The sequence below is a fragment of the Nothoprocta perdicaria genome, unplaced genomic scaffold, assembly GCF_003342845.1.
Source record: "Nothoprocta perdicaria isolate Ctin4 unplaced genomic scaffold, notPer1 scaffold_513, whole genome shotgun sequence".
Classification (NCBI taxonomy): domain Eukaryota; kingdom Metazoa; phylum Chordata; class Aves; order Tinamiformes; family Tinamidae; genus Nothoprocta; species Nothoprocta perdicaria.
In genome coordinates, this window is record NW_020455770.1 from 16,392 (window position 1) to 30,524 (window position 14,133).

General features: G+C 54.1%; 1 protein-coding gene across 1 annotated transcript in view; it reads left to right on the plus strand.

The window, feature by feature from the left end:
- Positions 1 to 14,133, plus strand: part of LOC112954895 (LIM homeobox transcription factor 1-alpha-like) — a 23,318-nt gene that overhangs the window by 7,126 nt on the left and 2,059 nt on the right. The window contains exons 2-4 of the mRNA XM_026048156.1: positions 11,848 to 12,080; positions 13,012 to 13,169; positions 13,268 to 13,345. Of these exons, the coding sequence (XP_025903941.1) occupies positions 11,848 to 12,080; positions 13,012 to 13,169; positions 13,268 to 13,345 (469 nt within the window). The remainder of the gene's footprint in view (positions 1 to 11,847; positions 12,081 to 13,011; positions 13,170 to 13,267; positions 13,346 to 14,133) is intronic.

Consider the following 14,133-nt stretch of genomic DNA (forward strand, 5'->3'; position numbering starts at 1 on the left):
GGAGGCCGCGACGCAGCGATGAGAGGAGGCCACAAGGCGGGGATGAATGGAGGCCGCGAGGCCGGGATGAACGGAGGCTGCGAGGCAGAGATGAATGGAGGCCATGCCGGCCGGGATGGTGATGGAAGGGGTGCCAAGGGGCCCCCCAAACCCCCACACCTTCCCTTGGCCTCCGTAGCACCAAGGGTGGCTCCCCAAGCACATTCCCAGCCCCTCGGAGCCATTTTCCATRTTTTTCCCTTGCTTTGGGCGCGTGCTTGCAGCTGCACCCATGGGTGCTCGCACGTCGGTGCCTCCGCTTTGCAGCCCCGTGCAAAGCAGACCCAAATCCCTGAGGCCCCGGTGAACAGAGGCCACAACAGGCAGGACTCGGTGCACGAGCGCTGCACCCCAAGCACCCCATTCCCCCAACCTGTTCCCGGCGCTCTCGCACCCCTTTCCCAACACGTAGGGCAGGAGGAGGAACTCGCTTTTTCCCCCCTCTTTCTTCTGCACGGCACGCTATTTTTCTAGTCTAATTAAATGCAATTCCCTTTGATTGATCTCTCCCTCTTCCGAGTCTCTATTTATCTATTTATCTATTTATCTACCTATTTATCGCCCTCCGTTTCTCGGGGGCTCCGAGCCCTCTTGTGTCACCCACTTGCGTGCAGTCAGTGGGCACAGTTTGCTTAAAAAACCCCATTTCCCGCAGCCCTGTGGCCGTGGCCAGCCCCTCCCGCTTAAAACCAGAATTTTCTTCCATTTTTTTTTTTGATTTTTGCTTGGTTTTTTTTTACCTAATGGGGAAAATGCAAACATGAGGGCAGAAGGACGTAGAAATCAGGATATAAATGACAATTCCAGGCGCTGTCCCCTCTCCGGCCCCCCGCGCTTTGGCTCCGTGGGGTTTTGGGGGGACGTTTGGGCCCTTCCCGGCTGGTTTAGGGAGCGGGGGGACCCGGCTCCTCTTGCGGGACCCTCCTCGTGGCACCTGGATGGTGGTTCCAGCAGGAGGGCTCCGCTTTGCGCCCCTAAAGCTGGGCCTCCAGGCTCCTAAAGCCAGGCCTCTGGGCTTCTAAAGAGGGATCTCAGGCTGCTCCTAAAGCCGGGCCTCCAGCTGCTGCTAAAGCCGCGCCTCAGGGCTCCTAAAGCTGTGCCTCAGGCTGCTCCTAAAGCCAAGCTTCAGGCTGCTCCTAAAGCCGGGCCTCAGACTGCTCCTAAAGCCGGACCTAAGGGCTCCTAAAGCCGGGCCTCCCACTGCTGCTAAACCGGACCTAATGGCTCCTAAAGCCAGGCTGCCAGGTTCCTAAAGCTGAGCTTCACGGCTCCTAAAGCCAGGCCTAAGGGCTCCTAAAGCCAAGTCTCAGGCTGCTCCTGTGGGTTTTGGTGGCGGGAAGGCCTCTGGAGCAGCAGGGCCGCTCGGCTCGGAGGACGGACCCACCGGGGCCGGTCCGGTGCCGCCCGCGTCCCTCCCGGTGCCACCCGCGTCCCTCCCGGCGCCGGCACCGCCGCGGGGACCAGCAGAGGGCAGCCGCGAAGGCGCCGCCGCTCCCGAGCGAGGCCGGAGGCTGCGGCGGCAGGAGCGAGGCCGGAGGCTGCAGTGGTGCAAACAACGCGGCCGGGAGGGCATGGACAGAGCAGATCCCCCCAGGACGCATCCGTGGATGCACAAAGGACGTTCYGCGTGATGCGCAGCTCCCGGAGCTGCAGCGGAGCCCAGCGGGTTGCAAYGTGCAAGGTGCAGGGTGCACGGTGCAAGGTGTAATGTGCAAGGTGCAATGTGCAGGGTGCAAYGCACAGGGTGCAAGGAGCAACATGCAATGTGCAACATGCAACATGCAAGGTGCAGGCTGCAAGGTGCAGGGTGAAAGGTGCAAAGAGCAAGGTGCAGGGTGAAAGGTGCAAGGTGCAGGGTGCAACGTGCAGGGTGCAACGTGCAAGCTACAGGGTGCAAGGTGCGGGGTGCAACGTGTAAGGTGCAGGGTGCAACGTGCAAGGTGCAGGGTGCACGGTGCAAGGTGTAGGGTGGAAGGTGTAATGTGCAAGGTGCAACATGCAGGGTGCAACGTGCAGGGTGCAATGCGCAGGGTGCAAGGAGCAACATGCAAGGTGCAGGGTGGAAGGTGTAACGTGCAAGGTGCAACGTGCAGGGTGCAAGGAGCAACATGCAAGGTGCAGGGTGGAAGGTGTAACGTGCAAGGTGCAACGTGCAGGGTGCAATGCACAGGGTGCAAGGAGCAACGTGCATGGTGCAACATGCAATGTGCAACATGCAACATGCAAGGTGCAGGCTGCAAGGTACAGGGTGCAACGTGTAAGGTGCAGGGTGCAACGTGCAAGGTGTGGGGTGCAAGGTGCGGTGTGCAAGGTGCAGGGTGCAGTGTGCAAGGTGCAGGGTGCCCCGTTGCAAAGCAGGGCCCCCCCGCTGCATCTCCCCAGCCTCCCGCTCTCCTTCGCGCGGCCCTTTCTGCCCCTTCTCCTTCTGCAGACGGTGGATTCTCCTCCTGGGCGCAGCCCGTGCTGCAGAGCCCAGCCTCGGCCCTCCGAACGCTCATTCAATTACATGCCGGATCCATAAACCGCTCCCAGCTTGCACTCCCCCTTTAACGCAATTAAGCCTCAATGTGGTTAATTAAGGTTTATCCTAACGAGCTTGGTGGCAGCTTCGGCTGCTCATGCCTCTTGTTCTCGTAGCGGGCTCTTGCTGGTGCAGTCCTGGCAATATCAGGGTCATTCCACCTTATGCTGAKAAATTCCCGGGTTTTGCTGGTGCAGGGGAAAGGTGGGACTAGAAGGAAGTGTGCTCTAACCAGAACATCCACAAATTTAACCAATAATTCACTTTTTAGATGGGCTAATGCACTCTAACCGCTCCTGGGCCTCGGACCTGCCTTTATTCTCTCTTTTCTCAGAGCTTCGATATTCCCTTTCCCTCCTTTCTACCCCCTGCCCCCTAAACCAGGCTGCTCTGTGCATGGAGATCTCCCTCGCTGTAAATAAGTCGGGTTTGTGAGTTAAACAGGTGGGCTCCTATTAGGTGACAGCTTAAGGGCTTCCACGGGTTCAAAAAGCCCTTTCGGGTGTCACACCCAAGCTGGGTTTAACTCTACCCTCCAGGTCGGCGCATCCGCAGGACGGGATTCAAAACCCGACTGCATCATTTGGCGTGAGCTCTCTCTTTTGCATCTTTTTGATCACTTTGGCATCAAAATATTTTCCTRTCGAATGCAGGCATTAGTGAATACGTACCTTTGCTCCACCCTGTCCTTACACAGCCTTAATTTTCTGCTGAAATACCGCCCCGGCCACCTCTTTGAGCACAACAGCTTTGCCTAAGTGCTTTGCTCCTTGCAAAATTTTGCCGTGATTTAAAGTCCTTCTTTGCACCACTGCATGGAGCTGCATCGTCCCCCGTGCCAGCGCCCGCCCCGGTTAACACGGAGAGAAGAGGGGGAGCACGCGGGCTTTAATTTAAACCGCATCTCCCAAGCTTGTTCTTTCCTCAATCAATATTGCTTTTTACATCATATCTAATCTCCTTTTTTCTTTTCCCCTCCCCCCCTCCAAAGGAAAATTTAATTAAATAATTCTAATGAATGTTTAATGATGTTCTTTTGTCATTATTAAATCTGTAATAAAAGAAAAAAAAGTGTCCGGGCCCCCCCCGCGGCCGCCGCCTCCCGCTCCCGCCGTGCCGCGGCCGCGTTCGGAGCCGCGGGCAGGAAATGAGAAAGGGAGAAGCAGGATATTGAGCTGGGATGCTGGCGGGCTGGGAACGTCACCCCTGGCTACTGGCGAGGGCGCCCGGAATACTAATGGGGCTGCGATAACGGGATCGATGGGAGCGAGAGCCGGAGCAGCCGGAGCGGCGGCCGGAGGGGCCCGGCGGAGGGTCCCTCTTAGGGGCAGGGGAAGGGCGGTCTGGATGTGGGACCCTCGCTCCTGCTTGGAGTTCCCGTTAAAAGGGCTGGGGTCCCGTCAAAAGGGCTGCGATCCCACTAAAAGGGCTGTGATCCGATGAAAAGGGCTGGGGTCCCATAAAAAGGGCTGTGATCCGATGAAAAGGGCTGCAATCCCATCAAAAGGGCTGGGGTCCCATCAAAAGGGCTGGGGTCCCATCTAAAGGGCTGCGGACCCATTAAAAGGGCTGCGATCCCATCAAAAGGGCTGCGATCCCATCAAAAGGGCTGCGATCCCATCAAAAGGGCTGCGATCCCACTAAAAGGGCTGTGATCCGATGAAAAGGGCTGCAATCCCATTAAAAGGGCTGCAATTCCATCAAAAGGGCTGGAGTCCTATTAAAAGGGCTGGATCCTATTAAAAGGGCTGCGATCCCATTAAAAGGGCTGCGGACCCATTAAAAGGGCTGCGGACCCATTAAAAGGGCTGGGGTCCCATAAAAAGGGCTGGGGTCTCATAAAAAGGGCTGTGATCCGATGAAAAGGGCTGCAATCCCATTAAAAGGGCTGGGGTCCCATCTAAAGGGCTGCGGACCCGTAAAAAGGGCTGGAGTCCTATTAAAAGGGCTGGATCCTATTAAAAGGGCTGCAATCCCATTAAAAGGGCTGTGATCCCATTAAAAGGGCTGCGGACCCATTAAAAGGGCTGGGGTCCCATTAAAAAGGCTGGGGTCCCATAAAAAGGGCTGGGATCCGATGAAAAGGGCTGCAATCCCATTAAAAGGGCTGGGGTCCCATCAAAAGCGCTGGGGTCCCATAAAAAGGGCTGCAGATCCATTAAAAGGGCTAGGGTCCTATTAATAGGGCTGGAGTCCCATTAAAAGGGCTGGGGTCCATCAATAGGGCTGGGATCCCATAAAAGGGCTGCGATCCCACTAAAAGAGCTGCAATCCCATCAAAAGGGCTGCAATCCCATCAAAAGGGCTGCAATTCCAATATTTTGGGGTGTTCCCTCCCCGCCGCTTGCAGAGGGGCTTTTTAAAACCCCCCCAGTGCAGGGTCCTGTAAAACACCCAAATGACGCAGGTAACTTCGGGGGCTAATGAAGAATATAATAAATATAAAGAGGAATAAACGCTCTGCGTGCCCGCGGTCCCTCTGTGTGCCCAGGAGTGTGTATGCCCATCGCTGGGCATCTCAGGGCAGAGCTCCCACGATTTCCTATTGGAAAAAGGTAAATAAAAACATTTAGAATATGCTCTGAAGAATAAAAGCAAAGTTAGAGACTAATTCCAGGCAGCCCCACATCCCGCTTTGCTGCGGTTCCCGGCCAGCGCGGAGCAGAAACCTTTGGGATTCTGCTTGCAGAGCTGCAAGTGGCTGCAAAGTAGGTGCAAGATCAGGACGGGCTGAACTCCCTTTCCTTGCAATGCCACCGGGCAGGCTGGGTGCTAAACGGGGTGCTAAACGGGGTGCTAAATGGGGTGCTAAATGGGGTGTTAAACGCGGTGCTAAATGGGGCGCTAAACGGGGTGCTAAATGGGGTGCTAAATGTGGTGCTAAAAGTGCATACCAAAGAGGAAGAGGGAATTATCAAAGGGCAGGTGCATCCCTTGCAGGCAATACCCATTTTTGGATTTTTTGGCCCAATTTTCCCTGCAGGAGGCTGGTGGGGGCTGTAGGAGGGAGAGCTGTATGCCCGAATCCCCGCTTGCCAAGTCGGGAATGCCACTTTTCCCGCTGTTCTGGAGATGGCAGCACCTTCCCTCCCGCCTCTCCTCCACCTGACAGAGATGCTCCCTGCAACACAATCCCTGGCAGTGAAAATAAATAAAAAAACACGTTTTTTTTTTTTTTTTTTTTTTTTTTTTTTTTTTTTTTTTTTTTTTTTTTTTTTGTTAGCATTCAGCAGTGATATGACAGGCGCCCTATGGATGCTGGGAGATTTTAATAAAGAAGACAGGCCTGTGAAATTTAATAAAAGAGTTCATCAGATTAGATGGTGATGGCTCGGTGCCACCTCGCTGGCAGCAATATCCTCGCGGCGGGGGGGTTTAACCCCTCGAGGGCCGTATTAAACCTTGCAGCGGCGCTCCGCTCGTGTCGCTTTAATATTGATGAAGCTCGGCGGCTTTGGGAACCTCTCCGCTGCTGTTTTGGTGGGATTTTGTGCCGCTCGGGGTCCGGGCTTTGGGCAGCGTTTGCTCCAGCATCCCCATTCACCTCTAGTGTTAACTGAGCCCAGCCTAGGGAGCAGAGCTGGCAGCGCCTCTTCCCATCTAGGCGGGTGCTCAGGCCGACAAGACCACCCTTCCAAGGGGCAATTTTGGGATGGTCCCATTTAATCCCAATATTACACCCTAAGGACCCCCCGAAAGCTCAGCCAACAAGACCACCCTTCCAAGGGGCATTTTTGGGACGGTCCCATTTAATCCCAATATTACACATTATACACATTTTACACATTATACACATTATACACATTATACACATTATACACATTATATTATATATTTGAGACCCCCCCAAAGCTCATTTGTTCCGCAGCAAGGTGCCATTGCCCTCGTTTTTATCCGGAATTATTTCTAGCGGCGGCTGCAGGCGCTCGTTGCTCTCACAGCACAAACCCAACGGGACGATGAGTGTTCGAGAGGACTCGTGCARCGGGGTCTCTCCTGGTTCTTACGGCGCCCTTGTGCGTTTTTGTGGAACATTTAAGTGGATTGGCCAAAACTTTCTATTTCTGATGTGCTTCTCGACTTGCAGGGAGAGATCTCTGCACGCGCAGAGTTCAGCTCCGCTTTGCTTTTAGCTCTGAGGAGGTTTTTCCAGCACGGTTTTCCCAGCAAGGAGGTTTTTCCAGCAAGGAGGTTTTTCCAGGGATCTGCTCACGGCAGTGGACACGAGGGCTTTGCAAGCTCTGAGCTCGGGCATCTCCAATGAGAGGCAAAGCACGTGCCGGTGGGAAGAACCCCCCAAAATCACCCCCTTTGGCCTGACCCAACTGCTCTGCAAGGGCTCCCACATTAAGCAGAAGRAAATTCCCCGCCTGGTGCCAGGGGGTGTCACTGCATGGGGGCACCTGGCGATGCTGGTGGGGAGTGGGAGAGGACATTGCGCCGTGCCGCTCTCCCTCATGCATCCCCATCCCCATCCCTGGTCTGAAATGCAGAAAGAGGCTTTGCGACTTCAATATTTCAGGCGGCTCCAATGGATCCTGCAGCTCAATGTTAAGCAAACAGCCCCTCCTTAAGCCCGGACTGCTTCATTTTGACTAAACCCTAACTAAATAAGCCAGTTCCGTGAAGCGCGGGCCTCCCGGCTTCCTCGGCGCTTCATTAACACCTTTTAATCCCATGGGTGCAATTGCATGCCCTGCAGAATCCCCTTCCCAGGCTTGGGTGAGGGTCTGCGCTGCCGGTGTGGGTCAGGGCAGCTCCCAAACTGGCGCTGCTCAACTGGAGCATCTGGAGCGCAGAGCCTCCGGCCGGGCTGCGGTCGCTCCGGCAAAACCATCCGCGAGGATGCTCTGCAAAGACCGGCAGAGAAATAGGAACTGGGGCGGTTTGTCATGATTTGAAGCTGGTTGAACCCCACAAAATACCCTTAGGAACCAGAGGGACCTTAGAGCGAGTCCTTGCTCTTCAGCACCCTGGTGCAAAAAGCAGAGGTGGACGCTGCTGAGCCCTTGGTTGTGATTCCTCCTCTCATCACTCCATAATTAGGCGCTTTACTGGATTTCTAAGGGAAAGATGAATTCTTCYGGGCTCTTCCCAACAGTTTCACTGGGGACTGTTGTTATAGGAGAAAATTGCCAATGGTTAAAGAAAAAAAAAAAGACTAAGGAGACTTGGTTGAAGCTGTAGCTAGAGGAAGGGAATGGGATAATGGAAAGAAGCCCTGTTTTTTACAGAATGTCTTCATCCTTCCCCGGGTGCCACGTGCGGGCTCGGAGCTGACGTGTGGTGCAGATGCCCTTGCRCTCTCTTGGGCATTGCCAAGCTGCTGCTCTGCCCTGTGCTGCAGGGCCCAACGGTGCAAGAAAGCGGCTCATAACAACGGTGCCCGTGGTCCCAGGCCGCTCTCCGTGCCCAGCTCGGTTTGCTCCAGAGCAAACCAAGTTTGCAATTGCAAACCGTCGTTGCAATTCCCAACGATGCTCCCCTTACCAGCCCATCTGCCTGCCTTCTCCTGCCACTTGTTCCACCAAGCGGAGCCCTTGCCCAGCAGGAAAACAGAGTTCTGCCCTTTGGAAAAGTCGTTAATTTGCAGCAAACTGGTGCAAAAGAGGTGGGAGATAAATCTGTGTGTGCATTACAAGACCTCCCTCTGCTTGCTATAATAATAGTGGCCTTATCACAGCTCCTATAAGGAAGTCTGCAAGAGGCAAATACACAAATGAAATGGTTGGGGTGGAAGGTGAAGATGTGGGAGTGTGGGGATTTAGTCAAAAAGTTGTGGAACCCTAGGAGAAATGGAGGGATATAAAACCGTGGAAGTAAAGCTGGAGCAAATACACAAATAAAATGGTTTGGGGGGTGAAGATGTGGGGGTTTAGTCAAAAAGTTGGGTCAACTGTGAACTCTAGGGGAAATGGAAGGATATAAAACCGTGGAAGTGAAGCTGGAGCAAATAAATAAAATGGTTTAGGGGTTAGGTGAAGATGTGGGAGTGTGGGGATTTAGTCAAAAATTGGGTCAACTGTGGAACTCTAGGGGAAATGCAGGGACATCAAACCGTGGAGGTGAAGCTGGAGATGGGTCCTCCCATCCAAAGCAAATCAGGTTTATGTGCAGTTTGCAACCGTTTTTTTGGCGTTCTCCGTCTGCTGCCCGTGCCGTTCCCTTCTCCGTGCACGGGATGGATGTTCCTAGTGCTCGCCGCCGCCAACCTGGGAATAAAACCGGTTTTAGGCTTGTGTCTCCATGTCGTTCCTTCCCAACAGCCTGCCCGTGAGCGGCGACGGAGACGCGCCGCGTTCCTATGGCAACCCAAACAATATTACCTCGACTTAAACGGATTCGGGCAATATTAAAACCAGCCTCTTTAGGAATTCCCGGCGTTGGAGGGGCCGAGAATTTTAATTTTGTGTAATGCGAGCTGACACCGTGTTTATGAGCTGCTTGCTGGATGTTTTCTTCAATTAGCGCCAAGCGGCGCGGATTTGTTTGCGGGGCGGCGGAGGCTGCACGGTTGCGATGCCCAAAGCGCGGGTGAATTCCAGCTGCGCCGCTGCAAAGAAACCCTACGGGAGGGAATCGGGTGCACGCCGCCATCCTTAAGCCAGGCTTGCTAAATACCGGCTCCTAACAATGGCAATGGAGCGGGTGGGAATTGGGGGGCGGCTTGTCCCCAAGTGGAATGATATTCGTGTCATAGGTTCAGCTATACATTAATATACACAGCAGCAAGTATTTCTGTCTTTGGGGGGCAGAAATATTCCCAGGCAACAGGGAATTCTTCRCTTTTAAAAGGATTGTTTGGAGGACGAAGGGCAGAAAGTCTGATGGAAGAATASTTTGACTTCCCACAGTTGGCAGAACTAATAAAAAGTAGTTCTAAAAACCAGGTAAAGGCATGGCGAGGTCCAGGCAGGAAAATGCAAGTCCTAAGTGAGAAATAAGCCAGAAGTCGGCTTTTGGGAAGCCTTCTCAAAGGGATGGGGTCGGCTTTAGGGAAGCCTTCCCAAAGGGATAGGATTGGCTTTAGGGAAGCCTTTCCAAAGGGATAGGATTGGCTTTAGGGAAGCCTTCCCAAAGGGATGGGCTCGGCTTTGAGGAAGCCTTCCCAAAGGGATGGGGTCGGCTTTGGGACATTAATGCTGAGTAATAAGTCCCATATTCCCAGCTGATCCCAGATAGCCATGATCATGGAATGCCCATTTTTTCCCCCTGTATTTTTGCCCTAACAGAAGGATGTTGGTGTTAGGAAAACGCTAAGTTAGGACCCAGCCTAGATTTGGCCTAGGGCTGGGCSTAGAACAGGCTCCCAGTCGCTCCTCGAGCTAGCGAGACAGCCTAAAAGGCTGGTTTTACCCCCAGCTTTCTCACCCAGCACTCAATTATGATTTTTCAAGGGTGAATCACAGCAAGACAAAGACGAGGAGAGAGGAGCACGCACGCAAACACCCACGCACACAAAGGGGAGCCAAATCCCAGCCCGTTCCAAGCTGGAATGTCCCAGGCACCGCAGCTGGAACCAGTGCCCGGCCTAAATCCACGCTGGTATTTGGAAGGGCTGAGCCCACCCCGTAAGCCCCTTCATGCTGCTCCGCCGAGTTTGCCGGGAGGATTAACCCAGGCTTGTTCTCAATCCCAGTTTATGAGTTCCCTGCTGGTGGGGAGGATCCGGGGTGTTTAAACAACAGCCTAATTAATCCCCGTTTTATTACTTTCTCTTGTCAAGTGGCTAAATAGAAGCTGTCAGGCGGCAGCCAGCGCCGCTCACGTTTGTTTGGAGCCCAAATTACTTCATCAGAACCATCTGCTCCGGGCGCTGGGGGGTTATTTCTCTCCATGGCCGTGGTGGGGGGCACCAAGAGCAGCCCCCCGCCCGGGCAAGGGCCATTCCCGCCCCAGGGACCGGTCCGGATGGGCCCCAGGAAAGCCCTGACCCTGGGACCGGGCAGCCGGGACACGAGCCCGGAACGGCCCCGTGGAGCTCCGTGCGTGGGGCAGGGGGCTATAGGGCTGCAATATAGGGCTGGGGGGGCTAGAGGGTTGCAATATAGGGCTGGGGGCTATAGGGTTGCAATATAGGTCTGAGACTGAGCGACACGAGGCTGGGACGCGAGCCCGGAACGGCCCCCGTAGAGCTCTGTGCGTGGGGCAGGGGGCTATAGGGCTGCAATATAGGGCTGGGGGCTATAGGGCTGCAATACAGGTCTGGGGGGGCTATAGGGTTGCAATATAGGGCTGGGGGCTATAGGGCTGCAATATAGGTCTGAGACCAAGCAACACGAGGCTGGGACGCGAGCCCAGAACGGCCCCGTAGAGCTCTGTGTGTGGGGCAGGGGGCTAGAGGGCTGCAATATAGGACTGGGGGCTATAGGGCTGCAATACAGGTCTGAGGGGGCTATAGGTCTCCAATATAGGTTTGAGGGAGCTATAGGGCTGCAATATAAGACTGAGGGGGCTATAGGGCTGCAGGATAGGTCTGGGGGCTATAGGGCTGCAATATACGACTGAGGGGGCTAGAGGTCTGTCATATAGGACTGAGGGGGCTATAGGGCTGCAATATAGGTCTGGGGGGTCTATAGGGATGCAATATAGGTCTGAGGGGGCTATAGGGCTGCAATATACGACTGAGGGGGCTATAGGTCTGTCATATAGGACTGAGGGGGCTATAGGGTTGCAATATAGGTCTGGGGGCTATAGGGCTGCAATACAGGACTGAAGGGGCTACAGGTCTCCAATATAGGTTTGAGGGAGCTATAGGGCTGCAATATAAGACTGAGGGGGCTATAGGTCTGTCATATAGGACTGAGGGGGCTATAGGGCTGCAATATAGGTCTGGGGGGTCTATAGGGATGCAATATAGGTCTGAGGGGGCTATAGGGCTGCAATATACGACTGAGGGGGCTATAGGTCTTTCATATAGGACTGAGGGGGCTATAGGGTTGCAATATAGGTCTGGGGGCTATAGGGCTGCAATATACGACTGAGGGGACTAGAGGTCTGTCATATAGGACTGAGGGGGCTATAGGGCTGCAATATAGGTCTGGGGGCTATAGGTTTGCAGTATAGAACTGAGGGGGCTATAGGTCTCCAATAGAGGTCTGAGGGGGTATAGGTCTGCAATATAGGTCTGGGGGCTATAGGTTTGCAGTATAGAACTGAGGGGGCTATAGGTCTCCAATACGGGTCTGAGGGCGCTATAGGTCTCCAGTATAGGACTGAGGGGGCTATAGCTTGGCCTTCAGCCCCGCGCTCCTCCTCACGTGCCCCGTCCGGCCGCTGCCCCGCAGGCTCTTCCAGACCAAGTGCAGCAGCTGCCTGAAGGCCATCGCGCCCTCGGAGCTCATCATGCGCGTGCTGGAGAACGTCTACCACGTGCACTGCTTCTGCTGCTGCGAGTGCGAGCGGCGGCTGCAGCGCGGCGACGAGTTCGTGCTCAAGGAGGGCCAGCTGCTCTGCCGCAGCGACTACGAGAAGGAGAAGGAGATGCTGAGCGCCATAAGCCCCGCGCCCACCGAGTCCGGTGAGGAAGGGTGCTCGGGGTGGGCGATGAGGTGGGGTGGGGGCGTAGGGACCACGGGTTTGGGAGGCTGGAGATSCTCTCTGGAGAGAACGACTGGAGATCCTTCCCTGGAGGTCTTCCATCTGGATGCCGCCCTGTGCCCCAGGCTCTGGGTGTCCCTGCTGCAGCAGGAAGGTTCAACTAGATGATCTCCAGAGGTCCCTTCCAACCTCATTGCGTGAGATGTGTCTCTAGGTCACATTACRTCATTACGGCCACAAATTGAAGCCCCCAAAGTTCCAAAGAACTTGAGAAAAAATTCCTTGACATTGACGGTGCCACAGCCCTGGCCCAGGCTGCCAAGAGGGGCTGGGGAGACGTCTTCCCTGGAGATCTTCCAGATCTGCTTGGACGCAGCCTGTGCCAGGCGCTCTGGGTGCCCCTGCGTGYGCAGGGGGTGGGACGGGGTGATCTCTAGAGGTTCCTTCCAACCCTGAGCATTCCGTGGTTCTGCGAGTCCGTGATTCTGTGTTTCCATGGTTCAGTGATTCCATGGTTCTATTATTCTGTGATTCCATGGTTCTGTGATTTCATGATTCTATTATTCTGTGATTCCGTGATTCTGTGATTCCATGGTTCTGTGATTCCATGATTCTATTATTCTGTGATTCTGTGATTTTGTGATTCCATGGTTCTGTGATTCCATGATTCTGTTATTCTGTGATTCCATGATTCCATGTTTCCGTGATTCCATGATTCTCTTATTCTGTGATTCTCTGATTCCATGTTTCCGTGATTCCATGATTCCATGATTCCATGTTTCCGTGATCCCGTGATTCCATGATTCCATGTTTCCGTGATCCCGTGATTCCACGATTCTACTCTTCTGCGATTCCACGATTCCGTAATTCCATGATTCCGCCCTAACGGCGCTCCTGGCCTCGCCGTGCAGTGAAAAGCGAGGACGAGGACGGGAGCCACGCGCACAGCAAGGGCGGCGAGGAGAGCAAGGACCACAAGCGCTCCAAGCGCCCGCGCACCATCCTCACCACGCAGCAGCGGCGAGCCTTCAAGGCCTCCTTCGAGGTCTCCTCCAAGCCTTGCAGAAAGGTAGCGGGAAGCAAGCGGGCGCAAGCAGCACCCCGAATCCCTTTGGGTGCTGCCGAGCCCTAATTCTCTTCCCCGTCCCCTCCTCGTCCTGTGGGCAGGTGAGAGAGACCCTGGCGGCTGAGACGGGCCTGACCGTGCGCGTGGTCCAGGTCTGGTTCCAGAACCAAAGAGCCAAGGTGAGTGGCAGYGCGGTCCCATTGCAGAGCTCGGCTCCTCGGAGGCTGGTGCATAAGCCTAGAAAGGAGAAAAYGCTCAAGGAACAGGCCAGGAGAAGCGCAGATCCACCTGGAGCTACCTCCAATAATAGCAGAAACCCAGGGAGGAACATAAGAAACCAATCATGCAGAGAAGCTTGCAGAGTTCCCTTTTCCCCTATGTTGATTTTTAATTATTTTCCTATCTGCTTTTTTTCCCCTTCCACTCATTATGCGAGACCAGAAAGATTGGAAGCATCTGGCACTTTTTTCTTGCAGAAGTTGCCGGGAAAACCATTTCTGATGTCGCAGAACTCAAGCAGCGAGGACAGAAAACATCAAGAGGCTTTGAAAATCCTCACTTTGCAATAAATAAATTCCTCCTTTGCAAATTGCAAACGGCACCTCCCCACACAGAAAATACAACCGTTTTCTGCCACCTTTGGTTTTCGCAGAGATTGCAATGGGTGCTCCGGGTGCAGGTGCCCGGAGGAGCTTAAGCAGCGTCCTATCTTGGAAGTGCAGGTCCCTATGGAAAGCAGCCGCCTGCAGCTGGCTTAAACGCAGCCCGTCCTGCTCCTCTTACGCTGAAGCCTAAGAGCAGCTGTGGACTCTTGTTCTTGCAGATGAAGAAAATTGCATTTTCATCTTGCAAGAAAATCGCACCTTCATCTTGCAAAAAAATTGCACCTTCATCTTGCAGATGAAGAAAATCGCATCTTCATCTTGCAAAAAATTGCACGTTCATCTTGCAGATGAAGAAAAACACA